This window comes from Saccoglossus kowalevskii, chromosome 7 (genome assembly GCF_978046115.1).
Source record: "Saccoglossus kowalevskii chromosome 7, keSacKowa6.1, whole genome shotgun sequence".
Classification (NCBI taxonomy): Eukaryota; Metazoa; Hemichordata; class Enteropneusta; family Harrimaniidae; genus Saccoglossus; species Saccoglossus kowalevskii.
The window spans coordinates 22,231,256-22,257,346 of record NC_140647.1 but is presented as its reverse complement, the minus strand read 5'-3'; the positions used below and the strand labels follow the sequence as shown (position 1 = coordinate 22,257,346).

At 35.3% G+C, this 26,091-nt stretch overlaps 2 protein-coding genes across 2 annotated transcripts in view; one reads left to right on the top strand and one right to left on the bottom strand.

The window, feature by feature from the left end:
• LOC100376021 (GTPase KRas-like) overlaps window positions 1–3,738 on the bottom strand; it is a 28,233-nt gene extending 24,495 nt beyond the window's left edge. Inside the window, exon 1 of the mRNA XM_085501305.1 lies at window positions 3,533–3,738. Coding sequence (XP_085357431.1) covers window positions 3,533–3,563 — 31 coding nt within the window. The 5' untranslated portion in view covers window positions 3,564–3,738. The remainder of the gene's footprint in view (window positions 1–3,532) is intronic.
• An 8-nt stretch (window positions 3,739–3,746) lies between these two features.
• LOC100375876 (aldehyde dehydrogenase, dimeric NADP-preferring-like) lies at window positions 3,747–25,674 on the top strand. The gene is made up of 15 exons (XM_085501304.1): window positions 3,747–3,842; window positions 4,021–4,165; window positions 6,898–7,041; window positions 8,288–8,383; window positions 11,078–11,213; window positions 12,456–12,541; window positions 12,921–13,084; window positions 13,967–14,144; window positions 14,337–14,389; window positions 15,053–15,179; window positions 15,825–15,895; window positions 16,148–16,263; window positions 17,978–18,107; window positions 22,041–22,179; window positions 23,342–25,674. Exons 2-15 carry the CDS (start codon window positions 4,148–4,150, stop codon window positions 23,381–23,383), a joined length of 1,500 nt encoding a protein of 499 aa, XP_085357430.1. The 5' UTR covers window positions 3,747–3,842; window positions 4,021–4,147; the 3' UTR covers window positions 23,384–25,674.
• Window positions 25,675–26,091: the final 417 nt, after the last annotated feature.

Genomic DNA, 26,091 nt, shown 5'->3' with positions numbered 1-26,091 from the left:
ATTTTATTGTTTTTCTAAATCTCATCCCGAATTGACGGCAGAATCTGGTCCCTCAAATAAGGGACACGTGAGCTTTGATTCAAACCGGATACATTGCACTGGGTCGGGGAGATACAAACTTTTGTGTATCTTTTGTCCAATGGGTACCTGTACTTCGATCATTCAACCAAATAATTTCAATGAAAAATAAATCACAGAGAGAGGTAACTTGATACATTACGGTAACAACTCTTTTGACGCGCTGACCGCTTCTCCGCGTCTGGTGTTTTTTTTCCTTGTCATAATACTTACTGATTGATGATTTTGTTTTGATTTTTGAGTTTTTTAGCCTGCAACTCGGCCACGACCTTTGCTTTTTCCATGAAAAATGGGTAAGTTTACGTCAATTTGACGGACATTTCATTTTTTTAAACTAACGAAGCACACTATTTCGCACTCCTATTTTTTTCATTTGCCGATTTCTATTCAGAAAAATTCGACCGCTCGAAAATGCACCTTAATTTTGCACTCTTAAAACATGTCAGATTTCCAACACTAATTATTTAAAACCGGTCGAAACTTTAAAACTTTTACGTTAGGAGCTGGAGCTCTCTTCTTGCAGGCGACCGTCGCCGGTAGTACAACAGCATGTTTTGTACGTACATCCGTGCGCTGATTGTCTGCGACTGTCTTAGAAAATCCCTGAATAAGGCGTTGCCAAAATCGGAAAAAATAAAAAAATGCCTCCTTAACAAACGAACAGAATTCAAATATTTCTTTTAACAAATATGTTGCACTGGGTAAATGGGATTGGAAACGATGAACAAAACTTCTGTGCCTCGTGTTTCGATTCTAGGATTACGCGATTATTCATTATTGTGCGTTCGCTTCCTGGAGTTGGTTCTCAATACTACATAAAAATCATCAAGGATAAATAATTTAATATCCCACTTTGTACTCTTCACGGTAAACCATAGGCTCTGAAATACTCGTAGATTTCTTATTGAAAATACACCGGAGAAGCCATGATGTTTTGATCGTGATAAAAGGTCACCTTCCTAGGACCGCCCCCCTGTTTAATAATTCATGAGATTACGTCATATTTACTGGGCATTGCCACGTGTTTTTACCGACCCCATCAAAACACTGGTCTGAATGACGTGTTTCTGATTTATAAATTCAAGAGCAGTTGTTCTGGTCCAACGATTTTACATAAAATGTCTATGTCTATACGTTAACTTTCAATTTCAATAGTCTAGAAAGTATCACAAAGTATGACAAAGCAGTAATTCCCGGTTTAACGCGCAAATATGCAAATTAGCCTTTTTCTCGTCTTCTATTTTTGGTGAATTCTTGGGTTTTAAATTAAAATAGCTGATAGACGCTTTGGCCATTTGCTTCGAAATTTTCACACATTATTGACAAGGTGTTCCCCCTTCAAAATGCGTCCGGACAGTTTATTACGGCGAGTGGAACAAAAATAACAAGTCCGCAATTAACATGGATATATAAATTATGCAAAAATAGAAAAGAGTGAACTTTGAGGTCATGCTGTGCGATTTTGAAAGTCGTTAGAGAGATGAGTGGACGCATTTGAATTAGTAGTATACCAAGGTATCCAGTGATGTAATTTTACCCACAAACTGACTTGAAGTTTTTAAGCTAATTTTTTTTAAACCACTTTTGTCCAAAAAAGCATATTTTTGACCCAAAATCAAAAACGCATTCTGGATATTTAAAATAAAGACAAGTTTTACAAAGTTTGTATAATAAGCTTTCAGAAAATATATGACATGTTGGATATATAATACAATCTTCATTGTCTAATTACTCAATTAAAAAGCAAGCCAAATAAACTGCATCTCTACCTTAAATGGCAATTACACATTGTACGAGCATGGAACTATAAACCCCAGGAAGAACAACGAAACTAAGAGGATTAAAAAAACCTTTGTCTTAGTTTATCTTACAGTGCTTTCGCTTTTGTTTCCACGACATTAGTCATACTCCATGTTAGTTGCCGCCGATACGCCCGTATCAACCGCTTTGATGGAAACGGAAAACTTGAAAAAAAAATTTCATATCTGCGCAGTAAAATATTTCGTTCACTACGCATGCGCAAACAAGTCGGTCTGCAGGGTGACCTTCAGTGTACCGGAAATCATGCAACGGGTCGGAGTTTTAGCGAGTTTTCATAATTTTTAATGTCGTTTTTAGATTACTTCTTGTTTTTTTTCAACCCTCGAAAAAATAAGGTTGCGAAAGTTTGCGAAACATGGGGTTTGGTGAGCTGTTTGTTGTTGCGATATCCCGACTAATTCCGTGTTTCCCTTCGATCGCCAGAAGTGGCAATGTGTTTTTTTTTCCCGTTGAATGTCGATCATTTATCAGTGTTTTTGTCTTGGCGCCATTGTTTTTTTATGCTATAACCGGCACAACTCGGTCACGTGATCTCCCGGAGTCGTCCGATTGACTCCGAAAATGACCGATAGTCGAAGATAAACGTTCATTTGCGTAAATCGGCTTATTTTTTAATGCGACAAAATAAACAGTCAAAATAAACATTCGACATCGCGGCAACTATCATAGTTCAAAGGAAACGAAGTGGTTGTTCTTCCTGGGGTTTATAGTTCCATGGTACGAGTTAGCTCCTGTAGTGGGCATTTCTGGATATCATAGCGAGGTGGGAAAGTGTTGATCATAGACTGTCTGAATGATGCACAATCGCTTCACAGAATAGAAGGAGATAACCGCTTAGCCAACTCAGTCATCTCATTTTGAATTGGATGAGACTGATTCGAAATGAAATGTTTGGTTTAAAAATAATTATGAACAAACTTGCATGGGTTTGTTGACTCCTTCGTACACTGTGAATTTAGTTTCACACTTGTCATATTTGTTGTGGCGATAGATAAATTCATGTGACCAATGTTTATATTACTTCATTCAAAGTAGTGGGTGGGAAAAACCAGCTTTGTAATGTTATCAATATTTAATTATACCTGTTGTGTTTTAAGTAGACCAAATTAAAATACCATCAGCAGACCATAATAGCTGATGTTAGTAATAACAAACTTTGCAAATATGTTAAAATCTTGGAGCTAAAAATGCAATCATACCTATTGCGTACAACATGACACTATTTTGTCCGGAGCGGAAGTGCTACCATTATTGGACTACGAGCGATCATTCTTTTCAGTTTCAATGCCCCCTTAGGTGAACCCCCGTTATTTTTGACAACAATTGCGTATTTAATAATCTAATCCACGTCTCAAAAAATAAAACTCGCAATGAATGCATGTGCTCGAGTAAATGTGACCACACCTAGTCAGTATACATTACTTAACGCATTGTATAAAGTGAATGTTGCATGAATACGCCGTCACTGCGAGTGTACAGCACAGGAAACACTTGTCAATTTTATGGGCATCTGCGGTTTTCAATAACACGGTCCGTACCTTTCACGTTGAAATGAAGCAAGCGAAAGACGCCAAATGAAAATTTAACAACCCGAAAACCCGGCGACCGAGAATGGAATTGATCACCAACTTACCTCCGACAACCACAAGTTTGTATTCCGTCATTTTGAGTCGAAATCTGCACCCAGGACACCGCCGATGTGGTCTACACAGCTCCAACTACAGCCCGCAGATGCTTTACGACGACTTCCGTCCCGATTCACACTGTTGAAAGTAATCTGTGTACTGATTTCGCGGAAGCCACGCTCGTTCCGCAGATTTCAAGTCTGATGTGTGTGAAATGGGACAAAGAATGGAAGATACCATCTATTTTTAGCAGCACAGCAGAAAGTCGTGACGTTTATCACAAAAGAACCTACAGGATTAATATGTTATTTATTTTAAGTAGGAAAGACAGCATACTTCTCTCGAAAAACGCACAAATTAATAGTCCACTTGTTTGTGAATATACTAAATTATTTACAATCTTATCGACACATAAGACTTGTTCGGTTTTTGAAGTCACTAAATAAAATATTATTTATTATATTAACCAAACAGTACCCCGTCTTTTATTGTCAAGGTATCGCGGTCAAAGGTTATTGGATATCAGTTGGAATTGGATGCTAGTCTCGGAACCTCGGAACCACAGCACTTTTTATTTGGGTTAGTTGCCAGCCACACAGGTGCATCACACGAACATAAAAGATATGGCGAATGCGCGCACGGTAAGTTTCATTAAAAAATAAGTGAAATCAAGGAACTAAAAACGAGATATGATGACAAACACTGACGACTGGGTTGGTCAAAAGTTCAACCAAAGTGTATTGTACGTCATCGCAATGGTCAGGTCGATGTCCAACATCTCGACAGACCAAATAACTCATTTGACGATTAAATTGGTACATTGTCGAAGAGGGTATCAAATTTCGACAACGTAGCTTCACTGTGTATTAATGTAGTGTAAATCACTATGACAAATTGTACGCCATGACAATGATCGTAACTTCATTGCGTCAACAGACACTAGAGCAAACCCTGGTGAATGATATTAACAAATGGCCAAGGGGTACAAGATGACGAGTGCGTGGGGTGAAATGACCGCCTCTCACTGATGATTTTATGTGTCACTTACTATAATAGTGTGTGTTGTGCATAATCATTTTCTAGAGTCCCTACTATATGATCAATTTCAAGCAAATGGCGACTGCTTTTTTAACATCACATTTTATTTGGCTGATTACATAGTAATCTGAGGTTAACACTGCTGGGACGACCACACCTGTCCACTACCTACATATCATGTTTTCACAATCGTAGTTTATACTTAACACCTGACCATGGGGTTCATCTGCCTCACCCCATTGCCAGTCTTTTGTTCCATGTTATGTTTTAATTATCACCCTCATACTTATAATAATCCTCTTTCTGCATTACACATCCAGTCCTTTGTTTCATTGCCATGCTTTGTTATTAAGTACACATTCCATAACCTGCATTCTTGGTAACCAATCATATTTTGTATATTCCATAATCCTCCCATCCCCAACCAATCAATTCTCTGCATCTTGGTTATTTAACCACTAGACCAAGCATTCACTCATCAGTCATATCACACTTGCTTCATTGCTTGCTGTCGAACGATTTTTCCCACCCACCCACCGCAAAGTCTCTGTTATTCACTTGATTCTCAGTATTATACAATAAAGCACAGGGGGGGGGGGGGGCTGTCACTGCAGCATACACAGCCTTGCTTGGGTACCACGGTGTTCTTGCCGCAGTGTTAGTCTAAATTGTGACTCGTACGGTGGCAACAACTCTTACGACGCCTACTTGTGAGGTTGCCGTAGTGACCACCAACACTCAGGTACCACGTTGTTCATGTCATGATGTAATTCAAATCTGCGAATTGCATCATGGGGTCAGCCGCTATGACGCCTGCACGTGAGGGTGTGATGCTCCCCCCCATACCTACCTACCGGCATCCTTGTCTCTGAGTCATTTATTTGGTCTTACCCCACTTGATTTAACTACGGTAGTCCCATCACTGTTAAGTGACATTATAGACATACGAGTAACTTTGCCCTTGCATTTCTATCTAAAACAATATTTCAACAAGCTTTGATTTAATCTTATGTAGTTATATTAAAACAAATTTTTTTTTTCAAATTGTCGCTTTAATCATTACAGTCCGACTTTGACCATAGACATTCTCAAAGACGAACCAGAACAGGAAGTCTATAGAAGACAACAGATTTTTTCGTTAGCGTGGGTGAAAGTTGGTTAGTGTGGGGGAAAACAAAGGTTTTAATCCGGAAATTCATTGTCTATTCGTGTTTGTAATTGGTCCTGGCAAGATTTGGGGGATTGTGATGTAGCTCTGTCTGTGAGAATACAATGAAACAATGTATTAATTGAAACAAAGTACAATGTACAAACATAGTACACCCTAATATATTAGGATATAGATATTTATAGAATTAAATTATGGTGTTAGGAGAAGTAGTACTGGTATGTTGTATACATTATAGTGCATTCCCCTTGTTGTCCTAGTGGTCAAAGGTTGTATGTAAGTCCCTAATAAGATGGGTGTGTCCTTAGAGATTACTGAAATAAAATGTTTGACATTTTGTTGGAAGAATTTTGCTGAAAAGGCTATGTATACCAGAGTGAATAAAAAAATTTGATTTTTTTCCAGCTTTTTTTGGTGTGACAATTTTATGTATTTTTCCATATTTATTTTAGGTACTGATCAAAATTGTTGAAAATATATGAAAATAATTGTGCAGGTTTATTCTGTAAAGGGTCTGACCATGCTGTGTCATTTTGCAGATAGGCTCGTTTTGTTTTGTTTTGTGTTTCATCCAATTTGTTCTATTTGTTTTGTGTCTTCAATCATGTCTTGTACATGCCTTGGCTGATTTAAATCAAAGTACAGTTATGCGTGGTGGGTTACTTTCCATTAAATTTAATTTTGTTTTGCTGTTAATCTTTGCCGCTAAAATATTGTTTTCTATTTTAATTTTTTATATTGATTTGTTTTATTGTGTCGTCATTAGATTATACAAAAACTGGACATGAATAAAAAAAGAATGTGTAGTTCAGAAAAAGTTAATTGGTTTATTGTGTGCCTCAGTTAAAAATTTGTGTGCACCGGATTTTGGTCAGAATTTTTGAAAAAAAATAAAAAAGGAATTTTCACAAAAACACAAATTAAATGCACAATTTTTATGACAATTTATGACAAATTCAAAATAAAATATGATAAGAAGTGTGCATTTGTGTGTGTGTGTGTGTGGGGGGGGGCTTCATGCATCTCTAATAGAAGTACCAGGTACACTTAAGTATGATGGATCATTGACATATGACATTCTACCATTTACAGCGCTATTAAATATAGTAAAAACGGTATTGCACATATTTATTCATATTTTGACTATGTTTCTTATCTTTCTTCTAGATGGTAATAAAAGCTCGTAGAGCTTTCAATGCAGGGACAAGCAAGCCAGCTGAATTCAGACGGGATCAGTTGTCAAAACTTATCAAATTAATTGATGAAAATAAAAATGCAATGGTAGCAGCTTTGGTACAGGATTTGAACAAAGTAAGTGGGTCACTTGAGTATTCACATGACATAAACAGTATTTATTGTCTAAATTATAAATAATTGGATAATTAGTCAATATTTGTTGTCTCTTATAAACTAGATTATCGGTTTATATATTAGAGATGTAGAGAAGCATTTTAGCCTATTTTAAGTCCAAGATTGAAAATGAAATGAATAATATCTTTTCTAATATTGACAACATGGCTAGCATTACTAGATCTATATCCTGTTTTTTCATGAAAAATTGTATGGTGACATCTCCTCCTGATCTGTGTCATGTCTATACATTCATATGTTGGCTCAGCATATCACATTCCTGTTTTTTTCAGTTGGGTAATATATTAATGCACTACGGCATGTGACCTAATTTGATACTAATTTTGAAGGATGGGTGCTGCTTGTGAAAAAATCAGAAAAATTAGTAAAAAAAGTACTGCAAATTTTGCTGAATGAAAGGTTCCATCAATAAAAAAAAAAGAGGAGTTAAAAAGATATGGTGCTCACACTTGTTTCTATGGAAATATAGACGAAATCATACTCTGGTGGCCATTTTGTATTAAAAGAAAATTATTGAAATGCGTGTGACTGAAAATCATAATTTGTTTTCGTAATTTTTCACAATATTTGGAATTTTCTATTTCACCAGTGTGCCAGCCGTCTTCACCAGGTCCCCCTAATTAAACTGAAAGGGCCACATGCAAACAGAAGTGACTGCAACAAAATGTCTTTTTCATGTGATCATCTGTTAGTTGTATGAATTCAACACTTGCTAGGGATCAGCTTTAAACAAAAGTATCTAAAAATGTCTAAATTTGTTTTAATCATCATCCATTGTAGATAATAATAAATTCTGTAAAGACATGTACTGTAGAATACTTTATTTTCGCTTGAAATTAATTTTTGCTATTTTCGCTCAAGGAATGATTCAGTGAAAATAAAATCCAGCGAATATACCTTTTTTCCTATACTTTACATTCAACTGGTCAAAAATCAGTGAAATTCCATACAAAACAGCCAAAAAGTCTTTTCAGCGAAAATTAATTCCAGCTAAAATAAATTCCAGCTAAAATAAAGTATTTTACAGTATACAATTCTGAGTTCCAACATGCTTGTTTGATTGCGTATTATCAACCCCCAAGCACTGGTAGATTTGGTAGATTTAACAAAACTTCATGAATGTCTTGCATGATGGGTTACTGTGTTTTGTTTCATGATTAGGTTCAATTTTTGTCTTTACTCTAAGGCTAAAGCAGAATCTTTGGCAATGGAAATTGAGATGGTGAAGAATGAATGTGTGCATGCGCTGAATTGCCTTGATGAGTGGATGGCCCCTGAAAAGGTAAGTATTCATACATATATACGCCTACCCACTTTCAATAAACAATTCATTTTCTTGCTGTAAATCATGCCTTTTTGAAAAAAAGCTTCAAAGTGACAAATAGCACTCTAAAAACATTATGAGTTATGGGAGTGATTTCATTTTGTTAAGAAGTAATTTGGCATGTGTAAAACAAAAAAAGTTTTTTTTTTAGCTCTCCTAAGCGTAATTTTGCGCAATCGAATTGCTCGCTCATCGTAATTAAAAAGAAAGGTGTGGTATATATCTGTTTGGACCATGGATTACATTCATTTAGCATTTTTGTTTAGCAAGTCCCTATAAGAAAATGAACTGTAACTGGCAATATATACTGTGTCCAAATATTGGAGGTAAGTGGTTGAGAAAGCAGAATATGGGGTATACGGTAAACTCTAGTTTGGACAAAGTCAAAAATCACATTTTTGTGAAAGTGAAACTTACACCTGCATGATATAATAAACACAACATGACTAATTTTATGTTATGCAATGCATAGACAGGTTTAACCGTTTGAGCGCTAAACTTTCTTTTCCACTCAAAATGGGGTCAATTTATTCACATTTTCGTGAATTTTCACTGAATTCAATAATAATTTTGTACCAAACAGTCTAAATGTGACATTACTTCTAGTTTTTGATCAAAAAATATGAAATTTTACTTAATATTTTTTCATGGAAAAGAGCAGACTTATAAATGGAATAATTCTGTGAATGGTGCCTGAAGTTGACTGTGGCACTCGGAGACATTCACTGTTTTGATGTTTTTTAGCAATTTCCCTGGGTTTTAATAGAAACAATGAGTTCATGTTGATTTAATTTAGCCAATTTCACTTATTAATGAAATAGTGAAATTAAAAACATGCATTTACAGTAGTTTACGTGCTATAACTACCAATAAGGATTACGAGTATTGTATGTAAACTTTTCAAATAGTTCATGATCTCTTTGCTGTTGGAGAGAACACAATCAATTATTGTGAACGTAGCCTGCTACTGAATTTTACAAACACAACTGACGAGAAATCCCAATCTCGGCATGTTGTTGGTGTTCTGTGAAAACAAAATCATGACATTTTGAATTTTGCAGTGAATTCAGTAGTATATGCTTCATTTCCATCTATTGATTGTGTTCTCACCATTGAAGGGTGGGAATAAATTTATCTCACTAACTGTAGTGAGAGAGAAAATGTGCACAGTCCTCTAGCGTGTAAAACCATTGCATCATTTTTTATATTTTTTTTTATTTTTACGTTAATCACACTTATAAATACATTTATAAATAAATTATCCCATCAAAAGAGTACAATTTTTACACAAAACCATGATAACAAGATAATTATAAGAATACAAAGTTTCTTAATGAATTTCTTAATGAATTACGTAATGAGCATGGTCTGTTATGCAACATTATGCTCTGTCGGTCTTGTCAATATTTTCTCTAGAAATTGTTTGAAAATAACACTTGTAAATCTCTGCAGCAGTATTTGAATTAAGAACTTAACCCTTATTACGATGAAACTTTGAATGATAATTAGAATACAGATGAGTGGAAATAAACCATATAAAATCAATGAACTCTTGGAGCATAACAGAGTGCAAGGTGTAAGTTCATAACCTCAATTATGGATTATCTAATTGAATTCAGTTGCAATCCCATCACTGTGTCCAATACTTTTATACCTTTTGACTCAAGGTATCTGTTATCCAAGTCTTCTATCAACAAAGTAGCTTCCACATGGAAGCATCGGTGTCCATTTTAGAACAAAATAATTAATTTGTCCAATAAATATGCAAAACACTGTCAAAATGATCAGAGACAATGCTATATGTTTTAACGAAATTTATCGTCTCCTGAAACTTTGCAGTGAATAACATGGGGCCCACAGGACCACATCACAACTTGAAGGTCATGTTTCCTATTTAAGTAAGCAATACAAACTGCTCATTGCATTGAATGATTTCATTTAAAAAAACAGAAACTAATATTTTTGAATACTGTGGAATACTTTATTCTCGCTGGGATTAATTTTTGCTGAAAAGAATTTTTGGGCGTTTTGTATGGAATTTATTTTTTCTGATTTTTGATGAGTTCAATGTGAAATATAGGAAAAAAGTATATTCGCTGGATTTTATTTTCACAGAATCATCCCTTTAGCGAAAATGGCGAAAATAAAGTATTCTACAGTATATATATATTCATGGAATTAACATACCGGTACTAATACTGTCACAAGTGTGGTTCAACTTTGTGTTTATTACTTCTAGTCCTCTATACTTCTAAATCTAGCTCTTCAGATTCATTGCATTTTTGTCTAAATCACTAAATATTGGATTTGATAATGTAAAGCCTTATGAGCAATACCATTTTTCATGATTACGAAATTTTTAATAATGCTAAGAAATGAACCGACGTAATCGTAGAACATCATATAGTGCGTGATAACAAAAATTTGATCACAGGGAAGTTTATTATGTTACCAAAGCCCTTGCGAAATTATTTCAAAGCCACAACAGTTATAAATACAAATGTCGCTATTTTAGTTTTTTTTTACCTATTTGTTTATTTGAATTAAATTCCTTCATGATTAATTAATCGCATTACATAATGCGTAATGACGTCGTTCGAAAATAGACGCTACACATGTAAGACATTAGAAGTGGATATATACTTATTGCAGGTAAAAAAGAATCCTCTTGTTATGATGGATGATGTGTATATAAAGAATGAACCTTATGGCGTTTGTCTGATACTCGGTGCTTGGAACTACCCAATACAATTGACACTGCTACCATTGGTCGGTGTTATCGCTGCTGGTGAGTACGGCTGCTCGTTTTTTCATGACATGATTGATTTATCGTTGATAATATCAAAGTCAATGATTTCTTATATATAACACCAGAAGTCATTGATTTATCGTATTCAATACCAAAGTCATTGATTCATCATATACCATACTTCCCTGATCAGAAGCCTCTCCCTGAGTACAAGCCCACTGTTCTATTTTTAGACATTTAACAAGTTAAGAGCATCCCTGATTTTAGGCCCAGGGTGTTTTTACCGGGCGTTGACAACATTTATTAAAATATGCCTGTAGTGAATGTGTTTCATTGCATAAAAATCATGAGGTATGGTAGTTTGGTTTGTGCATTTATGAAAAAACTCACATCAATTTCAGTGTGCAGTGGCGCCCTTTCACAACATGGTTTGCACTTTTTCTATTCTGTTATTTACTCAGGATGAACCCCAATGTAGCAATACTGAAGTAATCCATATCTCTTTGAGTGGTAGTTTTCAAAAACGCAAAAAATGTGACTGTCAAGTCATGAAACCTGGTCATTGGACATTGTTTTACTTTTCTGAAAAAATCATGTCCATTGAGACTATCGTGGATGGGATGTGAGCGAGTAAACGATTCTTCAACGTGACTTGTTAGCGATCATAAAAGTGTTGTTTTATCAAAATCAGTGCTAACAAACATTTTAACATCGCGGTAATTCACTTCCACATTGCGTTAAAAACATTGCATCATCAATAATTGCATCAGTACGACACACCATTTTGATTGGTTAATGAAAGACTTGACCTGTTAGGTCAAAGGACGTTGTTTCAAGTCTAATCGTGCTGAAAATCAATCATGTCGGAAATTGCTTTGCATGGGGAGTTTGCAAATTTCACACATACATCATACATGATATTATACATATGCATGTCAATTTGTTTCACGATCTAATTCAAGATGGCCGAATGGCAGCCATTTTGTGCTAAAAAATCATAAAAATCAATTTTTTTTCGTCAAAAAGACCTAATATCCCCCACACTTGGCATGGTGAACGAAAGATGTAATTTGAATAATTTGTTGTGGGTGGTAAGATGGTTACAATGTTAAATCCCCAAAAAATCATCTTTTCTGGGGTGGTCCTCGGGTATAAGCCCACCCCTTACTTTCCCTGATTTTACATGTTTAGCTTCTCAGGGGAGTACGGTATTACACCAAAGTCATTGATTTATCACATATTACACCAAAGTTGATTGTTTTTGTTTTATTCTGTTAACAGGAAATACTGCTGTAATAAAACCGTCTGAAGTATCTGCCAATTCTGCTGACCTAGTTGCCAAGTTGATTCCGAAGTATTTAGACAAAGTAAGTTGTTACAGTAGGTACATGTACACAATGGTTGTACTACAAAAACAGTTGAATTCATCTCTATACCAAGACAACTTCTCAAAAACAGTTTGAAGCAGTTTTTTTTAGTGTCTATAGATGCCTTGATGTCTGGATTGGATTGGTATTAATAACTTTAGCCTAATATTATCTAAATGAGCCTCGAAAAACTGTCAGAACAAAAACAGTAGAGCTTGTATTGGCTGATGGCAGTTTTAAAAAAAACACATTTAATTTGATTTTGTGGGCTTCTCTGAACTTGTAAGTGAGAGTGCTTTTATGCAATGCATACAGCTTGCAGCTGATCATGAACATGCCCTTCTCTGCAGTTTCTACTTCTCCTAATTTCCTTATTTAGGACTGCTTTTCAGTGATCTGTGGTGGTGTAAAGGAAACCACTGACTTGTTGGAAGAGAGATTTGATTACATCATGTATACTGGTGGAGGCAACATTGCTAAAATTATCATGACAGCCGCTGCCAAACACCTGACACCAGTAACTCTTGAGTTAGGTGGAAAGAGGTGAGTATTAAGAGTGAAGTACAGACCATCCAATGATCATCAAGTTTAATTAAAGACAAGTGGTTATGACTTTACACCTAATCATGGGTGATGACCGGTCACTGGTAGCATAGTGGTTGTCGCACCAGACTCATGATAGGTAGACTCAAGTTCAAATCCTACTTTAGGCTGAACATCAAAATGGTCGACCCCTACCCTGGGTGAGTGTGCCACAGACTCAATGGGAAGGCCAATTCCACTGGCCGAGATTCATTCACTAACGAATGCGACTTTGCGGGAACCTTGGTTAAGGTCCGCAGGTGCTTGTGTTCGACCGGGCCTGGTTGACGCCAGGATAGCGCATTACAAATTGCCATTTGACAGAGAGATGGCCACACAGCCCTGTCATGTAGTCCCAAACATGAATATGACTTCTGTGGCAAAATGCACTATGTGTCGTCGCTAGCACTTGCAATTTGCACATAAAAAAAGTCAGGAGAGACAACAGTGACACTTAATGTCTGGAACTGTCGCCTGGCACAAAAAAAAATTTAAAAAAAAAAAAATAATCATGGGTGATTTTCCAACCACACCCTAATTTCAAAATTGCATGTGGTTAGTCATGTCAATCAAGTCTATCCTTGCCAACTGAATTAAGAGTTTCATATCATTTTGACAGTTACTTTTATTCATTTATGTATCTATGAGCAAATTATGCACTTGACCACTAATATAACTCATCTCAGACAAATTAAAATAATCGAATCTGACTCCGATTTCACTAAACCCAAGCAAAAATAGACTCCTTTCAGAAAAAATTAAATTTCACAGAACATTTTTTTTATGGTAATGAAATCTCAAACTTCAGTTGTCTTGTTTTAACAACTTTTTCTTCTCTCGTAGTCCATGTTTTGTTGACAAGAACAGTGACTTAACAGTTGCTGCTAATCGCATTACCTGGGGTAAATTCGCCAATGCCGGACAGACGTGCATCGCTCCTGATTATGTCATGTGCGAACAGTCAATCCAAGATCAACTGGTTTCAAAAATTTGTCAGGCGATTGAGAGCTTCTACGGAAAGGTCAGTGATGGGAGTATAATAATTAAATGCATATGATCCAGTAACCAGTGACCTTTTGTCATGCAAATAATGTTATTTTATTTATTTCATTAGGATTGTGAGAACATTAACATGTCATAGTTCACTGAACGTCATCGTGTTCATCGTTTCATATACTGTATAGGTCATTTGCTAATTTACTTTATTTTGCAGAATCCAAAAGAGTCAAAGGATTATGCAAGAATTGTTAATGATAGACATTTCCAGTGAGTATTGCACCTTTTGATTGACATAATTTCTTCCACCAAAATAAATTTTTCAATAATTTCTTAGTTAATTTTTGACTGATTCCCAATAACTATATTTAGTCCCCGTTTGGACGAAGTCCGATGAGAACACACCCATCGTGATCCTACCAATGCCATTTCACTCAGTGTCATCCTTAGAATCCCTCTTGATCCACCAATGCAATTCTGTACAGAGCTTTCCCTGATTCACCAATTCAATTCTCATTAGAACTCCTCTCAAGCTACCAATGCAATTTTCTTCAGAACCTCTCCTCATGTGAAATTGCCATTCTGATCACAACCTTCCCTCATCTACCAATGCCATTCCCTTCAATGCATTCCATGACCTAATAATTCCATTCAGAGTATCTCTGAACCTAGTAAGTTATTCCCCTCAGAGTATCCCCAGACATAGTAATTCCATTCTTCTCTGAGAATGTCTGAACCTAGTAATGCTGTTCTTCTCAGAGCATCCAAGGATCTGTAGGAATGCCATTCTGCTCAAAGCTTCTCCAGACCTAGTAATACCATATTTTTGGGCATGCATCCTTTGCTTTGCCAGTCTCCTTATATAACCCCAAGATAGCACCTCCTGTAAGTCTTTTCAAATACTCACCATTTCTCATACTTTCACGATTTCAGACGTTTAACTGACCTCATGAAATGTGGTAAAATTGTAATTGGAGGCGATACAGATGAATCTGCTAGGTACATTTCCCCGACAGTTGTTACTGATGTCAAACATTCTGATCCTGTCATGGAACAAGAGGTACATTTGTACAAATTATACGTGTGATTTTGTGAATAGTAATTCAGTAGAACAAAACACCTAAATTCCTGAAATGTGAACCTGATTTGGCTTTATTGTAAACTGGTTAATTTTTGTTACTAGAAATTTTCACTTAATGACAAAATGTGCCTCTCACGGTTCGCCAGTATAACATATGAATGTTAATGACATTGATGAATTCAAAAATTTAGGGTGGGGTGGGGTTGGGGTGTCTCATGATCTCATTAATGTGCATAAACATAAAAAAAAACTATAATTATAAGCTGCATGATCGTCGCAACCAGTCTACATTTTGATGAAAACTTTCTTTCTTTGTCAACAACAAAAACATCCATATACTAGTAGCAACAGTTCTGGTTTTTCAGTGGACCGAAAACATGCCAGTTGCCAGTGTATTGAAAGGTCATTTTAATCCTGATTTTTGTAGTTGTGTTTCAAGAAACACTAATTTTAAAGCAATGATTTTACTTGAATTCTTATGATCTATTCAAATTTGTTAGTAAGTCAATCTGTAATTGATGTCAGATATTTCTATTATCTATGTTGTGCCTCCAGTCTTTGCCTCATAGCACATTCTTCTAAGCTTTCTTTAATTAATTCAAGTCTGTTGAATTTCTTTATTAGGTTTTTGGTCCCGTTTTGCCAATTTTTACTGTGGATAATGTCCAGGATGCCATTAATTTCATCAATAGCAGGTAAGTAGTGTACAGTTTATGTGTACGTGTTTGAAGTGATCAGTGATAGGTAGGAAACATTCCATGGTGTACACGATATGCTTTCCGTTTGCAGAACATGATAGCATTGCATTAAATGTGGTCGATAACAAAATATAACAGCATTGTCGTCAATGTGACTGCCAAAAGCTATTATATAATACATTGTAGCCAGTTTCACAGTTTTACCATGGATGATGTTGCCATAGTTCTGCTCTGTTTGTTTCATTGCAGAGAAAAGCCCTTGGCACTATATGTATTTTCTAAAGATAAATCGGTAATTAAAAATATGATTGACAACACATCTAGTGGTGGTGCATGTGGGAATGATGTTATGATGCACGCTGGTGGTATGTACTCACTTTCGTATTTATTTAGTGTACCTTCTAAGCCAATCAATTTTGTGACACAACTAATTGTGCTCATTTCATGGCTTGTCATTAACTCAATAGAAAATCATGCATAGAAAAATTTACATTGAAAAAAAATATCTAGTTGAGACATTTCAAATTTCATAAACTTTAGGAAAATAAATGTGAAAATGAAGGAAAAAGGGACACAAAATTTGTTTTTGCACTTTCAGTAGTTACACTTGTATACATTTTTTCTTTTTTTTTTCACAGCAGTTAACAAGTTGATCTAAATTAAATAGATGTAACGGTATATTTATTTTATTCACCTTCAAATATTTATTTTTATCTACTTTTGAATAAAATAAGTAGAAAGTAGCAAACAAGCTACTAAATCATTGAACAAAAAAAAAAGGGTTATTGACCCGATGTTGGTCGGAGATGTCTCTCTTACTAGGCTCATTGAAGAATTGGCAAGACCAGTGCCGTCGTTGTTGCCAAGGCTGGTGGACGCCGCCATATTGGTTTCTTGTAGCCGACGTATAGCATCGACTAACTTGCGCAAACTTTGCAAATTTTGACGTAATTCAGTTATATCGCAGCGAACCTTGTCATCTGGAACGGACGAACGAACGAACCTGGTCAGAAGAGTCTATGAATGAAGGAATGCTCGCCATCACTCGCTGAGTCGTTGTACGGCTGGAAGATTTGACGTCATCAGTATTGTTAGCAGCATTGCATTGAATCGGTTCAACAACGCGGTCTTTATTTAACTCAAATGTCCATAAAAGTGCTTTCCTTGACGTGTTGGGGGGCAACCGAATGCCCTAGCACGCAATCTTCTCCCTCAAATCAGCGACAGACCAATTTGAAGGATTGGAGAGATCGAGACCTTGACTCCTAAGTTGACGAGTTGTAGCAGGCAGACGTCCTGAACTTGTGTCAGCTGATGTGGACGGAGTTGGATCTACATCGTTAAGTAGCGAAACCTCCGCTGCGCTGCGTTTCTGACCCCGGCGATGCATAGTGTTGCTCTCCATGGTGTTTGGAATATATTCGTGAGGAGTAAATTCAAGTGAATTTAAACTCTGAGAAAATCAAAACACTGGACTTAAAAACTGAACTGTTCAAGATGGCTACAAACTAAAGACTGTGTCACACGAAGTCACGTGATAAACTGGCGAGATTCATGTCATAAACACTCTTTAATGCTTACACAATAAACATATATTAAAATAAATAAAAGAAAATATACAGACTACCAAATAGAAAAAAGGCTCAACAAATTTATAACCAGCTTAAAAATTGACCTGTTTTAGTTTGAAAAATAGTAACATTATCTCAGCTGATTTAATATCAACAATAATTAATGTGTTCCAAATATTGAGAAGAATTGATATTGAAAATGAGTTAAACCCATTGAAAGTCTTTTTGATTGTTGTGATTTTTAATTTTCTGAATCCTCAATTTCAGATTTTCTATTTGGTAATAAGCCCTGAATAAAACTTGATTTTTGGGATTCCATTTTGATTAAAGGTCACTACAAAATCAGTCGTTACCTCTGACATTCACAATTAGGTTTGTTTCTTTGTAGGGAAAAAAATGAAGCAGAAAAAAAAAAGGAGATCAGCTCAATTTATGAAATTAATGTATAATTTTTTATCTTTTATGTACCTCTTGTTAATAATAATATTCATTTGCTTTTATTTTACAGTTAATACCTTACCATTTGGTGGTGTTGGCGGAAGCGGTATGGGTGGTTACCATGGTAAATTCACCTTTGACACATTCTCCCATAAGAGAAGTGTTTTGATCAAGAGCCAAGGTCTTGAGAAAGCTAATAGGTAAGATTTCATTTCCTTGTTTTCGCTTTATATTTATTCGCAAAATAGAAAATAAATTATTTTTACATATGGATGAAATCTGGTTATTTGACAGCAAGGGAAAGGTGGTGGTACACTGTCATATCATGCTCTCCAGATTACAAGTTTATTAACATGAAATTTGATTTATGTTTGAGTACATTATACAGCAAAAGTATTGTCCAAGATTAAGGACAGTACCGAAGTACATGATGTATGAGGACATAAATTCTGGTATTTTGTTAATAATCTTATTATTATTAATCATTTTTGAAGAAAAGTTTAGGTAAACTCTTGGTCAGTTATCAGCGTTGAATAGTGTTGTAAGACACTGGTTCGCAAGCAACTGAAACTAGCGAACATTAGTTTCTATTTATCCTGACAATTTTACTAGCATTTATTTCAATTTTCCATTCATTGTGAGATCCTGTGTAATGCATGAAACTGAACATAAAAACAGGACAAACAAAGGTCATTGCATTGTAATGTATTTTGTATTTGTATTTGTATTTATTTATTTACACCAGAAAAAGAAAATATACATAACACAATTAATTTTTCCTTTTTACCACTGCAAAGGATTCTGGTGTGGGTCATGGAAATAGCTCATTTGAGCTAGTCGAGTCCTTGACCCGGAATAAGAAATAATACTGTACTGACGTGCGGATTATCATAAATTTATCATATACATATATTTTTATCGTGAAGTGGCGCAACATTATAGTTCAATTACTAAATATCAAAATTAAATAAATAAGTCATTGAAATTGCTGAGTGAATATGAACATTATTTTGTAGCACAATAAACAAATCACTAAATTTAATAAATCATTTTCCACAAAATAAACTAATCACTAAACTGCAAAATCAAGCAAACAATCAGTCTGTCAATGAAACAAATATCAAAAGGTAATCATATATATGTATATGTGATTTTTATGCTCTATCCTGATATGGTGAATAATCATAATTCAATTGAATAAATAAGTCACTTAATTGCAAAATAAATAAATTAATATTTTTCTAATCGCAAAACAATCAATCACATTGTACAAACTACCAGTCAATTAGTCGGCTTGTCAATCAGTTAATCAGTCAGTCTGTAGTGAGTTGTCAACCAATAGTCGTATAATTAATCTGAATATTCAGATATAAGTTCAGCTTTCAGACAATTTAAAAAAAAATATCTACTAATATTGGCATTTTGTAGTTCTGGTCTTAGTGAATTCCAATGCTTAATTGATGCAAACTTTATGTTATGCTGGGTTATAGAAAGTTTTGTTTTTGGTATAGAGAGGCTGCCACTTCTATTTATTTTAGTGGGATAATTATGAGAAGGAGTGTTGATGTAGGTATCAGGACAGCGTGCGAAACGATTTTTATTTAAATCGAAAATATATAGACAAGAGTGGAATTTACATAGTTTGTGAATGTCCAGAATTTGAAGAGAACGGAACAGTGTTGCAGAATGCGAGTTCCATTTTGAAAAAGTGATAAGCCGCACAAGTCTTTTCTGGAGTCGTAGAATCGGTTCAAGAAAGGTAGGATAAGCGTTTCCCCATATTTCAACACAGTACGTTAAATGTGGAAGAATCAGGGTATTATATAATAGAATAAGAATATACTTTGGGACATAATGTCGAATTTGTGAGATTATACCAATTTTAGAGCTAAGTATGTTAGTGACTTTGTTAATATGAGATTTCCAGTTCAAAGACGAATTTATATTGACACCCAAGTAAGATACTGATGTTATGCCCTCTAACGGTACATTATCAATTTCTAGGGATCCATTAATATGAACTTGTTTTTGTGGAGTTTTAATTACCATATAATTTGTTTTGTTGGCATTAATTGTTAGTTTGTTAGCTTTACACCAGTCAACGACTTTTTAAATTCTGTATTAATAGTATTAAGATTAATTTGGTTAGATTTATGTGAGTTGAATAGGTTAGTGTCATCTGCAAATAAACGAAAATCAAAGGCATTGGTACTGGAGTTAATATCATTAATATAGAGAAGAAATAATAAAGGGCCGAGTATTGAACCCTGGGGAATTCCACATTTAACTTGGTTTGGGGGTGATACGGTACCATTGACATCCACTGTCTGGAGACGATTTTCTAGATAACTGTGAAACCATTTAAGTGGCAGGCTCCGAATCCCATAATGCTCTAATTTTTGTAATAAAATGTGGTGGTCAATTGTATCGAATGCTTTCTTTAAATCTATAAATATACCAAATGTGATGTAACCTGCGTCCATTTTGTCTGTGATGTCAGTAATTAGATCTACAAGTGCAAGTTTGGTATTGTAATGTTTGCGAAAACCATATTGAGTCGGCAAAAGAATATTAAATTTATCAAGGAACGCTAAAAGTTGGGATTTAACAACAGATTCAATAATTTTGCTTAGAATTGGCAATAAGGAAATGGGTCTGTAGTTGCTTATTTCTAAAGGTGAACCTTTTTTATATATGGGGGTAATTTTAGCGATTTTTAGTAGATCTGGGAAAATACCTGTAGTAATGGATAGGTTGATGATATGGGCTAGGGGACTAGCAATGTGTTGGGCAGCATGGATTATTGTTTTTGGATGAATATGATCTGGGCCCATAGCTTTGCTGGGATCTAAACGCCCGATCTCATTAATGACGTCATTTTGACTAACTGGACGCAGGAAGAAAGAAGCTGTGTAATGATTATCAGAAAGGTACTTTGTAAAATGTTCAGGAGAATTGATTTGAGCAGCTAGGACTGGTCCAACATCAGTGAAAAAATCATTGAAATTCTGTGCAATATCGATATCCTTTGACAAAACTTCCCCCGTATTGGATTTAATAACCTGTCTTGGAGACATAGAAATATTATTGTTTAAAATGCTATTTATAATTTTCCAGGTTTTATTAGTATTTCCAGTCGAAGACTGGAATTTGGCTGAATAATAGTTTTTTTTAGCTTTTTTGAGCAGTTTTGTCAGAAGGTTTCGGTATATCTTGTACTTGTTACCAACTTGAATATTGTTGGGAGACCTTTTCATTTTAGAAAATAATTTGTGTTTTGTTTTAGTTAAAATAAGAAGACCTTTCGAGAGCCAGGGCTTACAAAACAATTTGCTATTAACATTACATTTTTTTAATTGGGGCGTGCCTTGATGCAATAGCACTGAAAGCATCACAGAAAATCTTGAGTGCCCGATTTGGTTCATCACAATTATAAATTGGTTGCCAACATGAAAATGGTGTCAAAACATTGCATGGGATTTGATTTTGGAAGTAATTTCCACACTTATTAATGTGCCAAGGTCGGATAGGAATTTTGACATTGAACTATAAAAAAGTAAATCCAGGTTTAAAAAAAAAAAAATCATTCTTTTTTGCAGCAGATGTTCGAACCATGTCTTTCATGTATTATACAAGATCTTGCAGTGAGCGGAAATCCCCTATTGATTGTGTGTTGTAATCTTGGTGTTGCAGCATTGGTAGGGCCCTTCACTGCTACCTTGCACTTATTATTCCCCACTCAGATGCAGTCCCGAAGACTTATGAATTGAACTCTGTGCTTGCATGTGTCTGTGCGTGTGTGCGTATCCTTGACACTTTCAAACTTGCCACATACATCATACATAATATTACACATATGCACCTCAATCTGATTCAAGATGTCCTTCTGGATCCATATCTCTGACATGTTTATGTTCCAACTATATTACTGTAAACAAACTATACATCTTAAATTTGATAACCAACAGGGACTGTGTCATGCATGGCTTGTTTATTCCATTTTGTACATTTTTATTTTAGGGTAATGAGGGTTCTTCCATCCACCAATACTAAGTACTAAATGAATTAGACCCTGAACCTAAAATAATAAATGAATTTTTTCAAACATTAGTCTGGATTTTGTTTTTCTGTAGTAGTTTGAGGTATCCTCCATACACTGAAAAGCAGCTGGATTGGATGTTGTGGTTGATGAAGAAATCCCCAAAGAGGACTGGACTTGCAAGCTGGTTCCCTCTAATGGTGCTTGGTGTCGTCATTGCCTTTGTCTTTAGGGTAAGTATAAGTAGGATCAAGGGCTCATCAATAAAATTGCTTATGATATCAGTTGATATTGTTTTTAATTTAAAGTGGGGGAGTCGTCACCTGCATCAGTTGGCCATAGCATGTCATTGTTTACAAACAAACGTCTACACGTGAACCTTTGCGTTTTTAGCGTGTGTTGTTATCGTCGCTTGGGACTCAATTCCTACATGTACGCAGGTGACGACCTTCCCGCTTTAATACTGCAACCAACAGTTGCTTCCAATAACACTTGCGAAAACATCTTGTTATAACAGGCCACCAGTTGACCCATGCCAACATCATGTCCTAACATGATGGTTCACAAGGTAATAACATCGTGTCATAACTTTCCATAACATCATTACATAAAATTGTGTCATAACAGGCCACCAGTTAGCCATAACTTTGCCAACATCGTGTCATAACAGGCCAGAAGTTGGCCATAATTTTGCCAACATCATTTCATAACAGGCCAGAAGTTGGCCTTAATTTTGCCAACATCATGTCATAAGAGGCCACCAGTCAGCCATAACTTTGCACAAGTAGAAACATCATGGTAACATAACATTATGTCATAACAGGCCACCAATCAGCCATAATTTTGCACTTCATCAAGTAGAAACATCATGGTATCATACCATCATGTCATAACATATTATTGGTACACATTATCATTCATTGTTTTTGTTTATCATCATAAACCCCACTAGCAGTAGAAGCAGTGTGGCCGAATAGATTCTTTTAGCTTGACACAAGTAGAAGTAGTTGTACTTGAAATATCAGTATGCCCACACTCATGTGGGTGTTCAGTCATTAGCATAGCTAGATTTGTGACAATGTATTTACTGCATGTCAGGCATTGTAATGAACATGTACTTATGTGACTGAGACTCCCCATGTACATGTATATTCAAGGTTCACCGTTTTCATTGTGTCACCGACCAATCACATTCAAACTTTATACATACATCATATATCGTGTTGCACATATGGCTGACTGGTGGCCATTTTGCTTTAATGAATACAATTCCGGAGTCATATTTCAGATTCACCTGACCATACTTCTTTAACTTGAAAACTCACAGGGGTTAATGCAATTATTCTATGTAACTATAGTAACTATTAACAACAGTTGTATTTGACTTGTTTTCAGGCTCTTGGTTTTGGTAGGTATATACCACAGAGTTTCAGATAAGTAACCATGGCGATACACAGTGACCAAATGGCAAAGCTTTTAATATCAAGTGATTCTTGAAAACTGTAAATGTATAATTTTATGAATGATCTATACAAGGATTCTTAGTATTCTGTATATTCTGGTGGATGTTTAGTATATTAAGCATTTTAGTGCCAAAGACAAGTTTTGTCATTTCTTCACAAAATTGATACACACACTATTTTTTTTCCAAAAATGTTGTGCAAAACCTGTAACCAATTGTCTTTGTTTTGTTCAAAATTATCAACAAGTTGTTAAAACAATACCTAAAAAGAGGTAAAATTTATGGCACTGAAATGATTAATGTTGTGTTATTGGGAGGGGGGGGCAGAGAGTGTATAAATTCTTTATTGATGCTATGAACAATATTTACATTATGCATTTGTTGGTAGATGAATATTGTTTATTATCACTTTATAAAATGTGGATTATGTGAAAATGAATTGTAAATTAACTTTGTTTTCAAAAGTAAAGCATATTGCAAGCATGTGTATAAAAAACAGTTATGTTTCTGGTCAGCATGTGCACCACCAACAAATTGCGGGCAAATCTTTTTTTTCACTTTCCGGTTTTTCGCCACTGTGAAGCAGCCTCTGTTGAAAAATTTTAAAATGTTGTGCCTCATCAAATATTTTGGCAAAAAAAAAAATTGCCTCACTGCCCCATTTGTAAAAAAAAAAAAACAATTTGACCAGAAACATTTTTTTTAGAATTTAGCATGTGGGTTGTGTGTAAACATTTTTATATAATGACATTAAAAAATTCTACTTACTTTAAAACTTACCGAGGGACTTTCCTGGACACTCCAATGACCGTTGTATTTGCAATAAAGTTACATACCTGCTCACGTGACAGTTAATCGGAAAACCAGACGCCGCATGCCCTTGATGAATTTCCAGGCAGAGTTCTATTTCTATGAATATTCGGTGATCTAACTGCAAGGAACTCTGGGAAGGAGAATGGCCCTTGATATGTGGCCACGAGGAACGAGGGGTTGTTGGACTATTCCATTCCTTTGTAGGCACAACAATCATTGCTGTGTAACACTTGGGAGAAATATAATACTAACATAAAAATGGGAAATAAAAATAATAAACGTAAATTCCTTTGATTCCCAATTTTTCGCATAATGGCTGGTCCCATTGCCAGTTTCCCAGAACACTCATCGCCCAGTCAAAATTTCCCTGGAATCTTCTACGTGTACTTATTTTCACACCGTCATCGAATACCAGTTTCAAATATCCTTCAGAATACAAGAAATCCATGTAATATAATCGACGACATTCGCGACTCCTATTGGAACGTATCCAATCGATACACCAGAAATGCCGCACAATCCCTTGAACTGTTGCCCTTGCTAGTCTGACTTCCTCTATCATCGATCATTCGCATAAGGCGAATAATCTCCATCTCAGTGACATACCGGTAATAGCAATAATTGTTCTCATGAGGGTAATTTCATTATATGTTAGGGACGTTTTTAAATATTTGTATCAACTAGGTTTATTATTTTCGCGAAATGTTCAAAACCGTTCAAATCAAAACATGGTCCGTTGTTTTGATTAACTGTCACGTAGGCATGTATGTAACTTAATTGTGTCTACAATGGCAACTGGATCATCTGGGGGTGTTGCAAAATCCCTCGGTAATTACCTACTGGGAGCAAGAGGTGTATGTAAATATCTTGCGCTCGCTGTAAAGGGCCCTTTGAAGGCCATAATTTTGCATTGCACGATTGCCGTCCCTAAAAAGAGATCAAGTACATGCTTGTGTACATGCTTGTGTGCATGCTTATGTACATACTCGTCTTTTGTAACAATCTTTCAATAATATAAAAAAAAATATGAAAGTAAAGAATTTTCACAATATTGCTGAATTTCCTGATGTCTCTAATTTTCGACCTGAACCAAGTCACAAACCATACTGAGACCGAGACATTGTTCTTCTGCTCTATATCAACTGTACCAAAGCAAACAGTTCCAATTAAAGGTTTAGTCACTGTCACAGTATGTATTCTGTGATCAATACTTAGGTCAGTGTCCAGAATAAAGGAAATCAAGGTTGTGGGTTATTCCAAGTTTTCAACTCTAGCTCCAGCGTTATATTCATTCTAATTTGGTGAAATGTAATTACATGTATACATACATGAATATGTAGTTTCCATAAATATAAAATATGTGGGTTTAATCATATTTCAACAAGAATACAAGAAATCATGTAACATAAGCAGTAGATTTCCTAATAAAGATATTAAGTAAATAAAAAAAAAATTACTATGACTCAATGAACTGATACTGGTCAGAAAATAATTGGTATGGTATAATTGGTAATTACCAATCTATCTCAAATATTGCGTTTTTCTACAAGTACTGAAACGGCACTTATAAAAGTCCACAGTAATATTCGCTATTCCACCAACTCTGGTCATTCTTTCTTACTAAGCCTCCTGAATTTATCTGCTGCATTTGACAATATTGGCTATCACTTATAACTCTGGTTGTCTGAGCCTGGTATACTTATAAGTAAAATCACCTGCCACACTTTAATCCATGCTATTTTATCAGCTATTTTACTGACTCCCTGGCATCAATTGTCTTCAGCAAACTTAAAATACTGCAGCAAGATTCATCACTTGTTCAAGAAAACAGTATCACATATCACCCGTTCTTAAAGGCCTTTACTGGCTC